Source organism: Cyrtonyx montezumae, unplaced genomic scaffold (genome assembly GCF_038088225.1).
Source record: "Cyrtonyx montezumae isolate F1298 unplaced genomic scaffold, pur_monq_1.0 scaffold_26, whole genome shotgun sequence".
NCBI classification, from domain to species: domain Eukaryota; kingdom Metazoa; phylum Chordata; class Aves; order Galliformes; family Odontophoridae; genus Cyrtonyx; species Cyrtonyx montezumae.
In genome coordinates, this window is record NW_027072003.1 from 4,304,332 (window position 1) to 4,324,777 (window position 20,446).

General features: G+C 57.4%; 2 protein-coding genes across 3 annotated transcripts; both read left to right on the forward strand.

Moving 5' to 3' along the window:
• The first annotated feature begins 709 nt into the window (after positions 1-709).
• PIK3C2B (phosphatidylinositol-4-phosphate 3-kinase catalytic subunit type 2 beta) lies at positions 710-14,370 on the forward strand. 2 transcript variants are annotated; one of them, XM_065740450.1, is made up of 32 exons: positions 710-1,615; positions 2,156-2,256; positions 2,403-2,557; positions 2,671-2,791; positions 4,973-5,084; positions 5,317-5,396; positions 5,474-5,537; positions 6,018-6,164; positions 6,446-6,479; positions 6,770-6,965; positions 7,825-7,947; positions 8,588-8,755; positions 8,902-9,013; positions 9,082-9,224; positions 9,782-9,970; positions 10,126-10,219; positions 10,440-10,534; positions 10,612-10,792; positions 10,864-10,971; positions 11,053-11,145; positions 11,250-11,379; positions 11,635-11,771; positions 11,887-12,056; positions 12,202-12,358; positions 12,452-12,561; positions 12,678-12,879; positions 13,032-13,156; positions 13,227-13,344; positions 13,455-13,536; positions 13,624-13,730; positions 13,816-13,944; positions 14,072-14,370. In XM_065740450.1, the coding sequence occupies exons 1-32, from the start codon at positions 710-712 to the stop codon at positions 14,258-14,260; spliced, it is 4,878 nt and encodes a 1,625-aa protein (XP_065596522.1). In that variant the 3' UTR covers positions 14,261-14,370. The 2 variants fall into 2 exon arrangements, with proteins under 2 accessions (XP_065596522.1, XP_065596523.1); XM_065740451.1 differs by lacking the exon at positions 14,072-14,370 and having other exon boundaries at positions 13,624-13,734; positions 13,816-13,931.
• Positions 14,371-15,267: 897 nt separating this feature from the next.
• PPP1R15B (protein phosphatase 1 regulatory subunit 15B) lies at positions 15,268-19,288 on the forward strand. Its single transcript, XM_065740161.1, has 2 exons — positions 15,268-16,995; positions 19,076-19,288. Exons 1-2 carry the CDS (start codon positions 15,268-15,270, stop codon positions 19,286-19,288), a joined length of 1,941 nt encoding a protein of 646 aa, XP_065596233.1.
• The last annotated feature ends 1,158 nt before the right edge of the window (positions 19,289-20,446 follow it).

Consider the following 20,446-nt stretch of genomic DNA (forward strand, 5'->3'; position numbering starts at 1 on the left):
GCATGTGTGGGGGGGGTTCTGCCTCACTGCCCATGTGTGATGCCAACCAAATAAGTACCCCGTGGGAGGCAAGGCAGGAGGGGCCACCTACATCCCCTCCTTCCTCCTTTGCTCTTCCCTCTCCACTCTTCCTTTCTGTTCCCAAAGCTTTTACTGGTGGAGGCCATGTTTTTCCCAACACAGCGATGCTCCCATGGCTACCAGGGAGCTTGAAGCCATGCGGTGAGCTTGCAGGGCCCCGTGCAGCTGTGAAGCCCGTGGGGGCAGCTGTGTTACGTGTTGAGTCAGCCCCAGACGTCAGCCCCGCTGCCTTCCCCACTCCGTATCTTATTTTGTCTGCCTTATTTTGTCCTCGGGGAAATCCAGCCATAGCCCCACAGCTGTGGGGCCAAGCAGCCCTTCCCCGCCTGCCTGGGGGCTGCCAAATCTTTATTTAAGCCACCACACTTCCGAGCTCCTGACATTTCCTTTCTGTGCTCGTAGGGAGGAAGGGCCGTCCCTCCAGCCCTCTGCGTCCGTCCATGATGGGCTCCTCTGTTCCGAACTGACCCTTGAGTGCACGCCCATGGCCACGGCTCTCTCAGCTCTCCCTCGTTAGGTCCTTAACGAGCATGCCAAGCCCTTCACCCTTGCCTTTCCCCCCCACCCAGGTGGCCGGCGGTGCAGCATGCCTTTCCCCTGAGCGTGGTTAGGAAGCAATCCCGGAGCGATGTCCGCCACGCGCAGCAATGGAGAGCACTGGAAGTCCCTGGAGTCGGTGGGCATCAGCCGCAAGGAGCTGGCTCTGGCCGAGGCCCTGCAGATGGAGTACGACGCGCTGTCACGTCTGCGGCAGGACAAGGAGGAGAACCGGGCCAAGCAGAGGGCCGAGCCGCCCCTCATCTCCTGGGACGAGCCCGAAAACACCCATGGGTGCACCGGGATCAAAGCCACGCGCGGCCTGTCCGGCTCCGACCCCGCGCTGTGCAACAACGCGCTGCCCGATGGCCCGACGTCAAGCCTCACTGCACGGCCTAGTGCTGCGCCCAGCAGCACGGAGGGCCCGGCCTGGCTCAAGGCCCCGCTGGCTGGGGACTACCTCTACATCTTCCACGGCTCCGAAGGGGACTTCCTCGGGGAGCCCCTCAACGGCACTTTGCCCCTCGACGGCAATGGGGGTTCCCCCAAAAAGCTCTCCCCACCGCCGCTCCCCCCCCGGCACAATGTGCGGAGCCCCACTGAAGTCAGCGGGCGCCTGGGGAAGGGGTCCCCGCCGTCCTCCAAAGGGCCCCAGCCCAGGGATGTCAATGTGTTCTCAGCACACGAGCAGCCCCGTGGCAAGCTGCTCGCCCGCCGCATCTCCGAGGAGGATCCTTACGGCCTGGCCGAATATGAGGGCATCAACGATGCCATCACCTGCCTCAACCTGAAGTCCACCTACGAGTCCCAGGTGCTGCGGGAAGCCGCCCGCGGCTGGAAGGAGGGCAGGAGCATCTTTGAGAAGGAGTCGAGTGGTAAACCAGTGGCACGGAGCAAAACCATGCCCCCCCAGGTCCCCCCACGGACCTATGTGTCCCGGTTCGGCAACAGGAAGAATGTGACACCCAACAAGAACCGCAGGATCTCCGCTGACCCGGTAAGGGGCCGTTCTCTCCTTGCTTTTTAAAGGAACGGCCCTGCTGTGCCCCCCAGGAGCCTGGGGAGTGAATGCTGGGGGGCTGCAGTGGGTTTGTGCCCCCAGACTCAGCTCCCATCGGGTCCCTGCTCCGTGGTGGGTGAGCGATGCAGCTGGTGGGGGCCGTGTAAGTCACCGTCAGCTTCCTCGCTGCCAGAAACCAATTATAAAAGGGCATTAAAATGGTCTTTAGTGGCTGCTGTGTTCTCTGCCTTTTTCTCTGCCTTTCTCTGCCTCCCGTGAGCTGCTGGCTGGGTTAATCGCTCTGACAGCAGGGCCATTGTTTGCTGCAGAAGAGCGATGGAGGCTTGGGGACCCCCAAGTGCAGGGGGAGCCTGGCTCTGCTGCAGCCCCCAGTGTCCCAGGGTTGGTCCCTTGGCATCCTCAAGTCCGTCTGCGTGGCTGGGCAGGATGAGGCTCCTGAGCTATGCAGAAGCGAGGCGGGATGAAGGAGGCACAGAGTGCCCAGGTTTTGCTGATGGGCTCATGCTCTGCCCACAGGTCCCCCCCCGGCCACGCTCCTTAGCCAATGGCTATGAGCTCTTTGAGGTGTCAGAGGAGAGGGATGAGGAGGTGGCTGCTTTCTGCCATATGCTGGATGTGTGAGTACCACGGACTTAACCTGGGCCATCCCTTGCTACGCTTCAAGCCCTTGCTTGGGGCTGTCAGGCTCTGTAGAATGTCCCCAAATGGAGGCATTTGGAGGGGGAAATATAAAGCCACCCCTCAGCCTGCCCTTTGCCCTCAGGCTGCGGTCCAGCTCCAGCCCCCAGGACTATTCCCTGACCGGCTTTGTGTGGAGTGCCGTCAGCCTCAGCCCTGAGCACCTGGGTCACGGCATCAGCCTGAAGGTGACAGTGCTCTGTGACAGCCTGCGAGAGCCCCTCACCTTCACCTGCGACTGTAAGTGGAGTGCAAAGTGGAGACAGCCCTCAGCAATCCCAAGGGGGGGAGCTGGGAGGGCTCTGGTGCAGTGCCAGCCTGGGGATGCTCACTGCTGCTCCCTGTCCCCACAGGCTCCTCCACCGTGGACCTGCTCATCTACCAGACGCTGTGCTACACTCACGACGAGCTGCACACCGTCAACGTTGAGGATTTTGTGCTCAAGCTCTGTGGCTTGGAGGAATTCTTGCAAAAGTGAGTGGTGGAGAGGGGAAAGCAAACACCGTGATGCTTGTCGGCTCATGTGGATCGATGGCCAGGGTCAGTCCCTGGCTCCCTAGCTGCTGCGGTGCTCTTGCCAAAATCAGCATGTTGGGAGCATCCTTCCCCAGGCAGGATACAAGTCAGATGTGCCTCACATGCCTGCAGCCTGGGGAAGGGCCTGAGGACCGAGCTGCTGCCAAAAAAGCTTTTTGGGAGAGCATTAATAATGGCAATGTCACTCCCTTCACTTGTTTTTTAAATTGCAGGAGGAAGTGGAAAACGCCATTTCTAAGCGAGGTGGCAGAGATTTTGGGGGCCTCAGAAGTGTCCTGCACTACAGAGCAGTGGGAGAGGGACAGTTTTCCTTTCCCTGGTCAAACCATGACTATGCAGAGTCTTTTGCACGCTCCCCCCAGCTTGTTGCTCCCCCCAGCACTGCTTTTGCTGTAGGAAAGCTGCAGTTCTGGGTCTGATGGCTGAGGAAAGCTCCATCCAGAGCAAGGTGCAGTGTGGAGGCAGCAGCAGCTGTGCATTCACGGGCACACATAGTGCTTCCCAGGACTGCTTGCAACAAGTCAGCTCCAGCTCTTCTTGGAGAGCAGCCCCATGACCTGGCCCTGGTGCTTCAAACCGTGGGAGCTTTGCCATGGTGTTGTGGAGCTGCAGTTTTAGGCCCTAAAGGGGCAGCTGGGAATTGTTCAGCACAGGATAGCCTGCACAGCACTGGTGCAGAGGGTGCAGAGCTCAACTCGTGTGTGTACATATGTGCTTTTGTGCATGTGTGTGCATTATACATGTGTCTACACGTGCATATGTGAGCATGGATGCAGCAGGGTTGCTTGCACGCAGCAGTTGCATTATGCCTCAGTACCTGCAGGGCTTCAGTTGTTGGGTTTTTTTTTCCTTCTGTTAATGCTGCTGTTGTCAGCAAGATGTTCTGTGTTTTCTGTAATGAGGCTTAACTAGAAACAGCCTCTGCTGGAAAAATGAGATTTGCACCAAACAAAAGGACAGTGCTTTGCCATCTTTTTACAGCCTTGCTCTTCGGCACTGCTCTTTAATGAGGAAGGCAGGGCTTTTGAGGACGGATGCTGCTCAGGCAGACAGGTGGGGCTGTGGGTCCGTCCTGGGCTCTGCTGCAGGATTCCTGGGTGATTTAACGAGAATCCCCTTGTTTCTATCTAACTTCCTCATTTGGAAAGTGGTTGCAGTTGAGATGTCCTCCGTGGTATCCCAGCTGGAGGCATCCTGGGCTGGGGTCAGGACAGCCTGTCCCAGCAGACAGCTCCTGTATCTCCCATAGCCCTCAAAGAACCTTTGAGAAAGCCCTGGGAAATAAAGCCCTTTTGTCGCTGGCCTTTTCTTTCCACATCTTCCCCCAGCAGAAGAAGTGCTGGAAGTGCCAAAACCCTCCATGCAGAGCCAGTTGGGCACTCAAGCTCTCCAAACCAGCCTGAGCTGCTGTTGCTTTCTGCCAACTTGCATTTGTAAGGTGCAGGAGAAAGGCAAGGCCGGGCTGAGCATCCCAAGAGATGTTTGCATCCCGAGGTGGGGTGCTCAGGATGCTGGCCCTGTGCGATAAGGGCACATTGCTGCCCGAGCCAGGCTTCCTGCATCCCTCTGCAGCAGGGCAGGTCCCAATGCTAGTGGCCACACAGTGATCAGGGCTCCGTGTCCCCATCCCCTGCAGCCCCGCCAGCCCCCCCCCCCCTGCATCCTGCCATTGCAACTCCATCCTGCCATTGAGCCTGCAGATGTGCTGCCCGCCCTGCGGCACTGTGCCCAGTGGTGACGGCAAGGGCTGAATTGGTTCATTCTACTCTGAAGCTGGCAAAGAAAGCAGGGCTGTAAGGCAAGCTCTGTGGACCCTAATGTGGGGCTTTCCCATTCTGCAGAAGCCCACGGTGCCAGGCTTTCAGCCAGCCTCCTCCGTGCATGCTCCCAGCAGGGCTGGCCACAGCTTTTTGGAGGGCACAGAGGAAGGAGGAAAAACAATAGTATATTCTTAGGGCTTTCCTAGCACAAGCAACGCAGTGAAGTGTTTTGCAGGCAGGGAAAGCACAGGCAAACCCTGGTCATGCTCAGCCACAGGGGTTGGAGGACTTTCCCCCAGCCTGTTCCTGGCGTGTGGAGGGGCCATGCTATATGAGCCTGTTGTCTGTGTCCCCACAGCAAGCACGCACTGGGGAGCCACGAGTACATCCAGCACTGCAGGAAATTCGACATTGATATCCGCCTGCAGCTGATGAGAAGGAAGGCAGTACGCAGTGACCTGGCCCGGACGGTGGGTACCAGCTCAGGGAGCAACCTGAGTGCCTGCACAGGGACCCTACCTCGGTCCTACACCCCCACTGCCCCCAGGGATGCTTTGATGGGTTAGGAGTTAGCTAATGCCAGGTACAAGCTCCAGTGTTGGAGCCCCCAGCCCCATATCAGCCTGCTCAGGGGGGTTCCATCCTAGGAAGAGGGGCAGGAGGAATGGCACAGCACATGGCACAGCCTCTCTCCTCCTCCAGGCCAGCGATGACCAGAGCCCCTCTACCCTCAACCACTACATCCACCTACAGGAGAGGCCTATCAAGCAGACCATCAGCAGGTAGGGGGCAGCAGGGTGAGCACAGCCCCACGCTGGCTGCCCTCCTCAGTGCTGAGCTCTGCTCTCTGCCCTCCCAGGCAAGCCCTCAGTCTCCTCTTTGACACCTTCCACAACGAGGTGGATACGTTCCTGGCAGCTGAGGTGAGTACTTGTGGGGGTGCAGCTCCTCCTCCTCAGGGAACCATCCCTCTGAGCATTGCTCTGTGCTTGCACAGATCCACCCCTTCCCACTCCATCCCTGTGCCCAAGGGGCTTCCAACACAGCCAAGAGGACAGCACCACCACAAAAGAGTGGGCTCCCATTTTCCTCTGGACCCCAGCAGAGGACTTTTTGCCCTTGTGATGGGGCCCTAAGGATGCATCAGAGAAGGGCAAAGGCTGGGAGATGAGAGCAAACTGAGGCATGGGCAGATGCACTCACTCTATGTGGTGTGTGTCAGGCTGGGGAGCTGCTACGAAGACTGAGAGCAACATTTATTTCTCTCCTCGGTATTTATTTGTCCACAGGAGGGTGCAGATGTTGCTCCCTGCCCCTTGCCCCGTTGTTGCAGCCTCCCCAAAGGGCCTGGGCTCCGCTCTGCCCCGGCTCTGGGCTCTGCTCAGCCTCCCTCTGCCCCACAGGGAGACTTCCCACTGAAGGCAGAGCGGGTGATCCAGTCGGTCATGGCCATCTGCAACGCCCTGGCTGCCGTTGAGTCGCAGGAAATCACAACAGCCCTCAACCAGATGCCCCCCTGCCCCTCCCGCATGCAGCCCAAAATCCAGAAGGTAAGGGCTGAGGGGGACCTGTGGGTTGTGCGGAGGGAAAGCCCCGCTTGCAGGCTGATCCCATTTGCTCCTTTCCTCTACACCACGTGGAAAATTCCTCAATAGCTGGGAGCAGGCTGAGGGGCCGAGACCTTGGTGCTCACCCCGGCTGCTTACGTAAAGCTGCTGGCTTGGAGAGCTGCTCCCGGCCGCAGCGACGCACAGGGCTCATGCTGATATTGCTCTTGTGGTTTCTTTTTTCCTTTTTTTATTTTTTCTTTATTTTTTTTTTTCCTCCACAGGATCCAAATGTTCTGGCCAAGAGGGAAAATCGAGGTATTTCAGTTCTCCTCCTCCCCTTCTGGGCTGAAGTTCTCGGTGCTTTTAATCTTCAAACCTGTCCTCCTCCTCAATTATCAAGGCCAAAAATGGGTTTGAAACCCTTCTTAAGAAAAGAGGGTTTCAGGAAGCTGTGCCTATTGTTCCTCCCATCAGCTCAGCAAAGTGGGAGCCTGCAATTCCTAGTCATGAGCCCAGGGTCCCCCACAGCATCCCAGCCCCATGTTAGGGCCACCCCATGGGGCATAGCAGAGCAGCTCCATGTCACCCCTCTCTGTTCTCTGCAGAAAGGATCGTGGAGAGCCTGACTGCTGCCATCCTGGACCTGGTGGGGCTTTACTGCAGCACCTTCAATGCTGACTTCCAGACAGCTGTGCAGTGGAGCCGGGAGCACGGCGTGGTGCAGGAGGCTTGCCTGCTCTCCTGCCCACTCTCCTTTACCGTCTATGCCACGCACCGCATCCCCATCACGTGGGCTGCCAGGTAGGACTGCCACATGGACCTTGCTCAGCCTCTACCTGCATGTCCTTGGACTCAGACCCATCAGTTCAATCCCTAGGTTACTAAATATTCAGCATAAAAGCTTGCCCACGCCGTGGCTGCTGAAGGACAGGATTATGAGCCCCAGCTGAGTGCACTGGGGGATGCCATGTTCAGCATGCAGTGAGCGATGGTGCACACGGATGGCACGAGCTCTGCACTGCTCTCCCACTCCCATCCCCAAAGCTGCAGCATCACTCCCAGGCTCACAGCCGCCCTGGAGATGTGACAGATGGCCCCAGTGCCCGTGCCCGCTCTCAGCCCCACGCAGGGGAGACAGTGGCAGTCCAGGAGCCCACCACGGGGAGGGCATGTGAGGCAGCAGCATCGGCTGCAGCCGCCCCGCCGGGGACCCCTCGCCTTTGTCCTGAATTTAATGTATTCCCCCTGGTGACTGGCTCTGAACAAAGCCAGTAGCCTGGGAAATGCCGACATCCCCTGACCTCCAGCGCCCCACAGCCCTCCCCGGATTGTCGCTCGGCACCTGCCACATGGCAGGGCCCCCCCCAGCAGCCCCCCGTGTGACGGTATGTGCGATGCCATATGGTGATGGGAAGGACGGGGGCTGCTGGCTCTGTATCCCCCTCCCCCCACATTGTGCAAAGCTGGGGAAGGCAAGCAAGGGGAGCCACTCGTGCAGGGGCTGCATTAGAGTGTGACCAGCCATGGGGACAGATCCAAGCCTCCTTGCCCCCCCCCTCCTCCCAACCCCACTGTTGTGGGGTTTCCCCTTTGGCTAGGTGAGCCCTCAGAGCCGTGGCTGCTTCCCCCCCAGCTCACATTTCTTTTGCTCTTCTTGCAGCTATGAAGATTTCTACCTCTCTTGCTCCATCACGCATGGTGGTAAGGAGCTGTGCAGCCCCCTGCACACCAGAAAGGCCCACGTCTACAAGTACCTTTTCCACCTCATCATATGGGATCAGCAGTAAGGCAGCGCCCTGGCTGTGGGGTGGGCATGGGTACTCGGTGCCGTCCCCGGCTGTACTGCCTCCTCCAGCAGCTCTTCTCTGTGCCTCTCCCCAGTTTTTGGGTTATGGAAGCTCTTATGTCATCCCCAGGAATAGCACCTGCCCCTGGCGCCAGTCCTCCACCTCCTATTTGCACCCGGGAAAGGGGATCTGCTCCCAGAATAGCCCTGGGAGCAGGCAGGGAGGCTGTGCCGAGCCCTCGCCATGCCTGGCATTTGCAGAGAGGTGGGGATGGGAACAGGATAATTTTAGAAGGTGCCTGTGCCCCTGAAGGACGTGCACCCAGCAGCAGCCATCCCCTCTGCCCATCTCACCCGTCCCTCACCCACCCTGTGGGCTCCCTGAGGACCCCCACACCGACAGGGAGAAGCTGGGACGAGGTCAGTGTGCAGGGTCCCCCCCTGTCACCTACCCAGGGCAGAGCGGGGGCATGAAAGCAGCCGGCTCTGTCCAACGTGGGGGGGTATAACCATGACGTAAGGGTGCACGTGGCACCCCCAGTGCCAGCAGCAAAGGCATTTGCTGAGCTCTGTTGGCATTCCGAGGCGGGGGGCCGGGGCTGACCCGTGCTGTGGGGCTCTGACTGCTCTCTTGCAGGATCTGCTTCCCCGTCCAGGTGAACCGGCTGCCGCGGGAGACGCTGCTCAGCATCACGCTCTTCGCCGTGCCCGTCCCCCCCCCGGGGAGCTCCTCTGACACCAACAAGCAGCGGCGGGTCCCTGAGGCCCTGGGCTGGGTCACCACTCCGCTCTTCAACTTCAGGCAGTGCGTAGGGTATCCCACCACCACGGGCACCCCAGGGTGGGCTGTGGGGGTCCCCCAGGGCTCAGTGTGGGGATGCAGTGTCGCTGCAGCGATGCCACCCCAACCCCAGGGGAGCAGTCCCTTAAACAGTCCCCTTTCTCCTCCAGGGTCCTTACCTGCGGGCGAAAGCTTTTGGGCTTGTGGCCAGCAACGCAGGACAACTCCAGAGCCAGGTCGAGTGCCCCCAACTTCAACCAGCCCGACAGCGTCATCCTGCAGGTGGGTCCCAGCAGTGGGGCACTGGAGGGGTTTCGAGCTCCCACTTACCCACCTGTTCCTTGTCCCAGATCGATTTCCCCACTTCTGCCTTCGACGTGAAGTTTGTGAGCCCGCTGGCGGCCGAGGTGAGCCCCAAGTACGAATTCGGCAGCCTGGGTGAGGAGGACCAGCGCAGGCTGCGGGAGGCGATGCAGAAGAAATCTCTGTATTGGTGAGCAGTGGGGGTATACCAGCGTCATCTCTCCCTGGGGGTTCTCTGCTGAGCTCCCCCCCGTGTTAGCTGGCATGCACAGGGGGCATCTAGGGGCCTGATCCTGCCTCCAGCAGCTGGGCTGGGGAAGCAGCTGGGGCTGGAGGATGAGTTTGGGGTTTGGTGGAGCTGCGCTGCTCGGTGCTGCTGAGCCGGCCGGCATCTGCTGGTGCTATAAACAGGGAGGATCAGGTGTCAGCAGCTGTGCCTGGATCCACAGAGCACGGCAGCAGTGGTGGATGTGTCCCCACCAACAGCCACCCCGCCAGAACCCAGTGCCAGAGCTAATTCTGCCTGCATAACGTCTGGGTGCAGGGCCAGGAGGGCTGGTGTGGGGTCCCTGCAGCAGCTCGGTCACCCCTGTGATGGGTGCCCCTGGGACCAGCATCATGCAGCGTGGCACAGCCCCATCCGCTGGCTCTCTTCTGAAGACTCTGGAGGGATTTATCCATGCATGGTGGGGTCGGAGCAGTGCCCTGTGTCCACTCTTTGCCATCCACACTTGCTTGCTGCTGCAGGTTGACAGATGCCGACCGCAAGCGGCTGTGGGAGAAGCGCTACTACTGCCACGCAGCACCCGGCTCGCTGCCCATGCTGCTGGCCAGTGCACCCAGCTGGGAGTGGGCATGCCTGCCTGACATCTACGCCTTGTTGAGCCAGTGGACCTACATGAGCCACCAGGATGCCCTGGGGCTCCTTCATGCCACGTAAGTCACCGTTGCGTGGGCATGGGGCAGTGCATGATGCAGGATGTGGGCTTTAGTACCGTGGTGCCATGTCCTTGGTGTGGAGTGAGTGGGCATGGCCCCGTGGTGGCCATCCTGTGGGGTTGTGCTGTCCCTGTGACACCCACCCTATGTAGGTTCCCAGACCAGGAGGTGAGGAGGACGGCTGTGCAGTGGATTGACTCTATCTCTGACACAGAGCTGCTGGACTACCTGCCCCAGCTGGTCCAGGTGTGTGCTGGGATGGGGATGAAGCATGGGGTGTGTGCTGGGATTGGGATGCAGTGGGGGATGTGTGCTAGGATGGGGTTGCAGCATGGGGTGTGTGCTGGGTTGGTGATGTGTAATGGATAGGGATGCAGCACTGGGCACATGCTTGGACCAGGACACAGCTTGGGGCACATGCTGGTCCTGCTGCACCCCAGAACCATCCTCTTTTCCCCTAATCCAGGCCTTGAAGTATGAGTGCTACCTGGACAGCCCACTGGTGCGCTTCCTCATGAAGCGAGCAATCTGCGACCTGAAAATCACCCACTATTTCTTCTGGTGAGTTTGAGGGGACCAAGAGCGGGCTGGGGGACCCCAGGACATGCCTGACCCCACGATTACTGTGCTGCGGGCAGGCTGCTGAAGGATGGCCTGAAAGACTCCCAGTTCAGCATCCGCTACCAGTACCTGTTGGCAGCTCTGCTGTGCTGCTGTGGGAAGGGGCTGCGGGAAGAGTTCGACCGGCAGTGCCTGCTGGTCAATACGTTGGCCAGGCTGGCCCAGCAAGTGCGAGATGCTGCTCCATCTGCACGCCAGGTGAGTGCTGGGGTCAACGGGAGCTTAAAGGGTCCAGCCAGGTCTCAGCCACCCCATGTCCTTCCCTGCAGGGCATCCTGCGTGAAGGGCTGGAGGAGGTGAAGCAGTTCTTTAAGGCTAATGGGTCGTGCCGGCTGCCGCTCAGCCCCAGCTTGCTGGTGAAGGGCATAGTGCCCCGGGTGAGTGCTGGGACTGGGTACCATCACCTGCCTGGAGCTGCCTATCCCTGACCAGCTGCGTTTTCTTTCCCCTGGTGGCAGGATTGCTCCTATTTCAACTCCAACGCTGTCCCCCTGAAGCTCTCCTTCCAGAACGTCGATCCACTTGGAGAAAATATCCGGGTCATCTTCAAGGTGAGTTCATCCTCCCAGCATTGCCCAAACCACAGCATCTCCATTCCCCGAGGGATGCTCTCCCTTTGGCACCCCTGGTCTGATGGATCCCTGCGGGCTTGCAGTGTGGTGATGATCTGCGGCAGGACATGCTGACACTGCAGATGATCCGGATCATGAACAAAATCTGGGTGCAGGAGGGGCTGGACATGCGCATGGTCATCTTCCGTTGCTTCTCCACAGGCCGTGGACGAGGTAACCTGACTCAGGGCATCCATCACCAAGTAGTGATGCTCTCAGATTGGCAATGGCATGGGAAGTACTGGGGTTTTGTAGAGAGAAGCCGCCGTGAGTTGCTGTGAGCCACTGTTGGGTTTGATCCCACCACGTGGTCTGTAAGAGCATGACTTGGTAGACAGTCACCTAAGGGTTGGTGGCAAAAGGGGCTGGGACCTTGGTGCTCCCTGGGGTAGGAAGGGACAGATCTCACCCTACTGTCTTGGCTGCCAGGCATGGTGGAAATGATCCCCAACGCCGAGACTCTACGCAAAATCCAGGTGGAGCACGGTGTGACAGGGTCCTTTAAGGACCGGCCTCTGGCTGACTGGCTGCAGAAACACAACCCTGAGGAGGATGAGTATGAGAAGGTGAGGAGCAGCTTGGCAGGGTCCCTGCTGTGCGTGTCCACCTCTCCAGGGATGATACACATCTCATGGGGGAGCAGCAAAGATGAGCTGACCCGCATTTCTCCATCCCTTCCAGGCCGTGGAGAACTTCATCTACTCCTGTGCTGGCTGCTGTGTGGCCACCTATGTGCTGGGGATCTGCGATCGACACAACGACAACATCATGCTCAAGACCACTGGCCACATGTTTCACATCGATTTTGGCAGGTTCCTGGGCCACGCTCAGATGTTTGGCAACATCAAGAGGTGAGGAATGCCTCCGGTGTCACCTTCCCTCTCACTGCGATTGTCCACGTGGGGTTGCAGTTCTTTAGCATTGGGGTTCCTCCTGATTATATGGGTGAGGTTCCTCTCCTCGTGGCTCTGTGCTCACTTTATATCCCCAATGCAGGGACCGGGCACCGTTTGTCTTCACTTCAGACATGGCATATGTCATCAACGGTGGGGACAAGCCCTCCAGCCGCTTCCACGACTTTGTTGACCTGTGCTGCCAGGCTTACAACCTGATCCGCAAGCACACCCATCTCTTCCTCAACCTGTTGGGGCTGGTGAGAATCCAGGGCCACTCAGAAGGGCCACGGGGTGACTGGGGGATGTGTCCTCATCTCACCACTCATCCTCACTCTCACCTCGCTGCCCAGATGCTGTCCTGTGGTATCCCTGAACTTTCTGACCTAGAGGACCTCAAATACGTCTACGATGCACTAAGGCCACAGGACACGGATGCTGATGCCACCACCTACTTCACCAGGTACAGGACATGGGTTGGTGACCCCCAGGAGAGAGGCACATCCACCAGCTGCTTCTCCAATTGCTCATGGGCTCCATGGCCCAGTGCCTCCATGCTACCACGTGGCCTCGTTGCAGGTTGATTGAGTCCAGCCTGGGCAGTGTGGCCACCAAGCTCAACTTCTTCATCCACAACCTGGCACAGATGAAGTTCACAGGCTCTGATGCCCGTCCAACCCTCTCCTTTGCCCCCCGCACACACACCATCAAGACGTCCGGCCGGATCTGTGATGTCTTCCTCTGCCGCCATGAAAGGGTCTTCAACCCCAGCAAGGGCTACGTGAGTGGGGATGGCTGGGGACAGCCCAGGGAGATGGGCAGAGGAACAGCTCGCTCTGTCCTGGAGTGTTCTGCATCCCTGAACCCCCTCCCCATTTGGATATGGGACGTCCTGTTGTCTCCATCCCTCGTCACAGCCCCGTCTCCCTGCAGATCTACGTGGTGAAGGTGAAGAGGGAGAGCCCAGGCGAGGTGACCTTTGTGCAGCGCACCTTTGAAGAGTTCCAGGAGTTGCACAACAAGCTGCGCCTGCTCTTCCCTTCCTCGCTGCTGCCCAGGTACTCCCAGACCTGGCACTGGGGCTTCCGATGCCCTGAAGGGTCACTGAGTGTCTGTGCCCTTTGGCAGCTTCCCCAGCAGGTTCATTATTGGCCGGTCACGAGGAGAAGCAGTGGCTGAGAGGAGGAAAGAAGAACTCAATGGTTACATCTGGCACCTCATCCATGCTGCCCCCGAGGTGGCTGAGGTGCGGGGCTGGGGGACCGCAAGAGGGTGGGCTGGCAGTGTTGGTGAAGTGTGGAAATAGGGCAAACGTGGCATACGAAGCACTGGTAACAGCCCCTCCTTGCCCTGCAGTGCGACCTCATCTACACCTTTTTCCACCCGCTGCCCAGAGATGAGAAGGCAGCTGGCACCAACCCGGCCCCCAAGTCAGCAGGTAGGTGGATTGGGGTGAGCCCCACATCCCCTCCATGTCACTTCCGTGTCCCTCCTGCACCCCTCCCCTGTCCCTCCTCCTCTCCAGACACCACGTGGGCTCGTCCCCTGGGGAAGGTCGGCGGGGAGGTGAAGCTATCCATCTCCTACAAGAACAACAAGCTCTTCATCATGGTGATGCACATCCGGGGGCTGGTAGGTGCGCAGTGTCCTGGCAGCGATGGGACAGGATCTAGCCCTGCTGCCTGGCTCACGGGGTGCCCCGTGCTGTGTCCTGCAGCAGCCCCTCCAGGATGGCAATGACCCTGATCCCTACGTCAAGACCTACCTGCTGCCTGACCCCCAGAAAACCACTAAGAGGAAAACCAAAGTGGCCCGGAAAACCTGCAACCCTACCTACAATGAGATGGTATGGGGATGGCGAGGGGGTTTAGGATTGGGGTGGCAGTGAGGTTGACAGTGTTTGGGGATGGCATGGCAATGGGGGGACAGTTGAGAGTCTGTGACTGAGCTTCTGCCCCACTCTGTCCCCACAGCTGGTCTACGATGGGGTGCCAAGGGGAGACCTGCAGCAGCGGGAGCTGCGGCTGAGCGTGCTGAGCGAGGAAGGCTTTTGGGAGAACATCCTCCTTGGGGAGGTCGGCATCCGCCTGCGGGACCTTGACCTGGCACAGGAGAAGATGGGGTGGTTCGCCCTTGGGTCCCGCGGCCATGGCACACTCTGAGCTCTGGGTAATGGGCCCCGGTGCCAGGAGTTGCCCAGAGGGACCGAGAGCTGCCGTTAGACATCTTCTTTTTGAAGTTTACCTTGTGTCAAGGGAGCAACGCTGTGGGGGGGGGGTGGGCTGGGAGGAGTGTCAGGGCGCTTCGGGGAGGGGGGAGAGGGGTGTTATTTCTTCCTTTGGGATATCTATTTTAATTTTTTTTTTAATAACATTGTGTAGCGCGGCCGGGCGCCGGGGTGGTGGCATCGCCAAGCTTGGTTTTGGGCATATCCATGGGGACATCCGTTCCCCACTTTGATGCCATCGCAGGGGATTTGCTCCCAAAGGAGAGCAGCGTGGCAGGAGCCGATCCCAGGGGAGCACGGCCACCTCCTTTCCTCCCCCCTCCCCCCCCCCCCCCCCGCAGCCTGGCCCTGCGCTGGGGTGCGGGCTTGGTGCCTGTGGTGCTTTGTTTACAGCGAGAGCTCCGTAAACGGACGAAATGTTTCTCAGGATCGAGAATAATGAACTTAAACTTTATATTAAAAGTTTTAAAGACTGTATCGAGCAGGAGAGGCTCTGGGGGAGGTGGCACGGGGCAACCACCCCCCCCTCCCCCCCCCGTCTGGTGGGACCCTCCTGACTGTAGCACGGCAGAGTGGAAAATAAACCGACGAAGTGCACGGGGCAGCGTGGGACCTCGCGTCACCCTGCAGGGCGGTGGTGGGACGGGAACGGGAGTAGGGATGGAAACAGGAGCAGAGAGGCTGGGGAGGAGCGCTGGGAACAGGACGCGGGGGAATGGTTTTAAATTCAAAAGGGGGCTGTTTAGGTGAGGTGTGCGTGATGTCGTGGTTGGCAACCCTGCTGGCGGCGGGAGGTTGGAACGAGACGATCTTCGAGGTCCCACCGCCCGCACCGGGACGGCGCCGCTCCCCGCCGGGCCGCCAGGGGGCGCACTACCGAGCAACGCAGCGGCTGATGCAATCCTCGCGCAGAGAGGTGGGCGGAGCCCTCCCGCAGCCCCCATGGTGAGCGGGGCTTTGTCTCCGCCCAATGAGCGGCAGCGTAGCCGCGTGACGTCTCACGCATGCGCATTCAGCCGCGTCCCGCCCCTTCGGGGCTCGCGCCGGCCGGGGCCGGATGTAACGGCGGCGCTCCGTTCTGCGCCGCCATTTTGCCTCTCCCGCCCCGACCCCTCACGATGGCGCCCGGACCCCGCGGCCCAGCGCTCCTCCCCGCCGCCCCGCACCCCCGACAGCGCCGCCGGCATCGTTGAGGACCTTCTCGCACCGCCCATGGAGCCGAGCGGCCGGCAGCGGCCCGGCCCCGCCGTGAGGCCGGCTCGGCCCGGCTCGCTGCTCGGCGTCCCCGTCGCTTGGCCTAAGCTGGCCGGGCCCGGCGCGGCCCAACCCGCCGCCTCTCCCTCGGCCCCGCCGCAGCCCAGCCCGCCGTTCTCCTGGCTGCGGCTGCTCTCTCAGCTCCTCTCCCCGCTGCTGCAGCGGTTGCGGCCCGGTCCGGCGCTGAGCAGCGCGCTGTGCCCCGCGGGGCCTTCCTCGCCGCCTCCTCCTCTTCTGCTGCTGCCCGAGCCGCCCGCTTCGCCCGAATGGGCCGAGGAGAAGAGGCAGAAGAAAGGATGGGAGGGCCTGGAGCCTGAGCAGGTGCCGTGGGGAGCGGGGCTGGCCGTTCCTCACGCGGGGTTGCTCTCCTTCGTGCTGGGAGCCGGCGGCCCGGCGTGCCGCTCCGCCAAGAGCCATCTGCCGCAGCCGCTGAGCGCCGAGGCGTGGGGAGGGCCCGGCTGCCTGCCCGAGGTGGAGCTGCTCCGCACAAAGCGCCTGGAGTTCCTCCAGCTGCGGGGTCTGGCAGTGCCCGAGCCGGACCACGGCTACCACAGCCTAGAGGAGGAGCAGCAGCAGCAAAGAGGAGCCCTGCGAGGGGACTGCGGGCAACCACAGCAGCTCGGGGAGCAGCACGGAGCCTGGAGGCAGCCCGACGAGCTGGAGAGATGCTGGGGTTTGGCTGAGAAGGGAGAGCTGCAGGAGGAAGCTTGTGATGCAGAGGAAGATGTGGGCTCTGAAACGGAGCAGAGCGTGTTCGTGTCGGCCAGGCCTGCTTGTGCTAATAAGTTAATTGATTACATCCTGGGGGGAACTTCCAGTGGAGAGGAGAGCACGGATGATGAGGAAGACTGGGATGATGATGATGGGTTTGACAGTGAAGGGTTGCTGTCAGATTCAGATGACAGCAGCCAGAACGGGGAGAGGTTGCATCTCTGGAATTCCTTCTTCAGCCTGGATCCTTACGACCCTCAGAACTTTACAGCAACCATTCAGACATCTTCCAGTGAGCCGGGGAAGGGTATGCCCTGCGTGTCCGAGGTGGGAGAGGAGGAGGATGAGGAGGAAGATTCTTCGTGGGCAGAGTCTTCTTCAGGCTCTCCTCACCCCAGCTCAGAAGATGAGGATGAATGGGATTGTAGCAGCGTGGACGAGGCAGAAAACTTGAAACTTTGGAACTCATTCTGTACCTCAGACGATCCTTATAACCCTTTGAATTTCAAGGCACCCTTTCAAACGGCAGAGAAAAGAGGGAAGCCCAGCTTCAAAGGAAAAGAGGGGCTGAGTTTGGTCACTTCTGAGCATAGTCACTTAACTGTCTGTCGGGTACAGCTGGAGAAGCATAACTGTGGGGTCGCAGACTTGGTGCAGCATGGCGTTCTTTCTGGTGAAAAATGTGGGAGTACCAAGAGGAAAAAGGTATATTTCGTTTCTGGCTTTGTGTTTTTGACTGTGGTATGTGAGTGAGGTCATGTGCACCAGGATTCCAGCAGCAGCCGTGCCAAATCATGCTCTGTGAGCTTATGGTCTAATTATGTGGCTGGAAGCAGCATGCCTCACGCTGTGGCAGATCTCAGAATTCAGTGACAGAGCGTGGGATTTCTTTTAAGTTTCATTTCCAGACTCAAAGTGAGATTTTCAAGACGTAACATTCATTCTGTGTTTGTGTTTATTTGTGTTGTGATTTCCATCACCAGAGAAACAGATGGGAAATCACGATCAATGTTTTTTCCTCTGGAAAGTACCCTTTTCTCTTAAGAATCATGCTGATAAGTATTTCAGGACCTTTGTGTGTATGCAGTGTAACCAGGGCTTTGTGTTGTAAGCATGTAGGTGACAAGCCTGCTTGAGTTACAGACACCAGATATCTTTTGGAGGAGGAAAAAAACCAGATTTTGAGCTGGCACGTGCTGCAGGAGGCCATTAAAGTTTCACTGCAAGGTGCAGTAATGCTCCTTGTGTGTTTAGTGCGTGTGGATTCAAGTAAATATCACAGAATATTTAAGGTGGAAGCTCACTGCTTTCCTTAGCAATCCGACCAGCAAGAGATTTGTTTGCCTCTGGGTCTGCCTGGCTTGGGTTTAACTTCATGAACTACTTTACTGTTTGAGCACGGATCTGGCCACAATATTTAGCACAGTGTTACAGAATCCAGTAATTGTGCCCAAGGGTATCTTAGACTGATGTAAAAAGGATGAAAGGTGGTAACTCGCGGAGGGATAGGCTGATGTAACAGCTCCGTGTGCCTGAAGGGAGATACTTAATTACACCTCCCTGCCAAATGAAGCAGAAGTCTCTGAATGCTGACCCATGAAATGTTTGAGTCACTTCTACCACTCACGTCCTCTTCCTGTGTGGCATCCTGCAATCAAACAGCAATATCTGTATAGTCGTAAAGCCCAGGAGTCGTTTGTTTTGCCTTACAAGATAGCAAATGTGTTCACCCTGAACGTGGGGGGGTTTGGTGCCCACACCTTCGCAGACTGCTGGGAAGTGATGTGGGACTGCTGTGCTGGAGCTGGGTTTCAGCAGGTTGCTTTCAGCACAGCCCCTGGCTGCTCTGTATTCTCTGCTCCCCTAACTCTTAACCTTTGTGTTTTCACAAAGCTTTGAAGGTTGCCTTACCACAAAAAGCCATCCCACCCTGCATTCCTGGGTGAGAAACTGTGCTTCTCTGTTCTGAAATCACAGAAATGGAGCAGTGAATGTTTGGTACATCCCTGGGTTCCTTCCTGAACTCCCTGCAGCAAATTCAGTGTGCATTGATCTTAGAACTGTCTGTATCCACAGTGCTTCCCTTGTCTTCAAGGAATGGGAAAGTCAGGGGGCTCTGGCAGCTAGCAGTCTGTCCTTCTCAGCCATAAGCCTGAGATGAAAAGCAGCACATAGTTCTGTGGGCATCCGAAGCAGCTTAGCTTTTACTCACTCCTCAACAACAGGACAAGAATCTCTATGCAGTGATGGGGGAAATGCTGATGAGTTGAGAGCCTGAGCCTGTATCTTAAAATAGTTCAACAGCCCTTAAGGATAACAGCGAGTGCAAAAAACTCCACATGTGCTCTCAAGTGCCACAGCTTTAACTTCCTTTCATTGACTTAAAATTTGACACTCCCCTGAACAGATGGGTTTGCTGCAGTAAAGCATTCCTTATACGTAGTAAGATTTCTTATCGGCCTGAAGTTGACTCACAGGATTACTCACTGCACAGAACAAGGATTGTTGCTGTTTTTATGGTGCATTCATCACAAGTGTAACGTGTTTCTAAGCAGAATGCTTTCTTGGGAAACACTGATCATCTGAGGGAACTTGCAGTGTGTGTGTGAGGTCAAAACCCAACGCTGCAAAGCCCTGTGTTGAACTGGTGGCTTAAGTGAGGGGGTTCCTTGGTGTTTTAGACATAGAAAGTGGCTTTGGAGGTATTTAATCACACATACAGATAAGGGGTAAGCTCCTTTTGTACGAGTGTGTGGCTAATGCTTTAATAAACTGTCTTTTCCAGGTGACCTTCCTTGAAAAAGTCACAGAGTATTACGTAAGCAGTGAGGAGGATCGTAAAGGACCCTGGGAAGAGCTTGCACGAGATGGCTGCAGGTTCCAGAAACGCATCCAGGAGACAGAAGAAGCCATAGGATACTGCTTCACCACAGAGCATAGACAGAGGGTTCTTAATAGACTCCGAGAAACCCACCACGGGGGGGATGATCTCTTCTAGCAGCTCTGGTGGCTGTGTGACCCTGAGCACTCACGGACATCTTCCAACCAGGAATTGGCAGCTGCGTGTGCTGTTTTGGAATGGGGAGAAAAGTGGGATATTAACACTTTTCCCTACTTTAATATTCAGCTGTGTGTGTCCATGTTGATATCCAGGCAAAACCTTTTGAGTATCCTTGAGGCTGAGGGTGGTATCGTTGCATTCCCCTTAAGTAATGCTTGAGAGAGAAATCCATTCCAAAAAAATGCCTTGTCTGCCATGTGTCTAGAAGTGGTGGCTATTAAGTTGGAATTTTGCACTTTGAAAAAGCAAAACATATTTTGAAGGAAATATTTATGAGGTTCAGAACCTCGTTCTTGCAGTTTTGATTTAAAGTTTGTGTTAGCATGTGCTGGGTTTTGTGTTGTTGTTTTTTTTTTTTGTGGTCCTTTATTTTTTGCTGAAGTCTCCAGTTTTGTAAGCTGGTAATGTTGGCTTCACTGTGCAAAGCAGGGAGTGTTCTCCTTCCTTTTAAGGCCCCAGTCTTGCACGTAACTGATGGATTGCGTGACACTTCGATGTCTCAGTATTTCAGTGTGTCACACTGAGGGATTCAGGGGAGCTCTGGTGCACTGCACACCCTTTGGGTTGTCTTTATTTAAGTAATACCTTTACCCAGTCCTGCTCCAAAGGGTGTTGTCTGCTTGTGAACCTAACCTCGTTGCTTTCAGGGCAGTGTGTGGCCTCGTTGTGATCACTAACTGAAGCTTCAGTACATAGCAAAGCTGCAGCTGATGCTCTGAGTTTAGGGAGCTGAGCTGAGGGAGCTGCACTGTGGTTCTTCAGCTCATCTTGGAACACCTTCACCGTGAGCAGTTCTGCTTGTTGAAGACAGATTGAAGTGGAGCTGCCTTCATATTAGTTTTACCTGGTCCCTGCAAGGAGAATCACCTTCAGCTTCTGGAAATGTGGAGCTAGGGATGCTGAGTTCTTTACCAAAAGCAGTATTAATACCTCTGAGTGTCTGCACTGTTGTTCACCTGGTATCCAAACAACATTCCACGTCTGGGAACCAACTCCTGAGGTCCTCACTGGAAGGAAAACCCTCATTTGTGCTCCTAACTTCACGTTTCGCTGCTGTTGCAGTGCAAATGAAGCAGCAGCACAGTTTGGATTTGC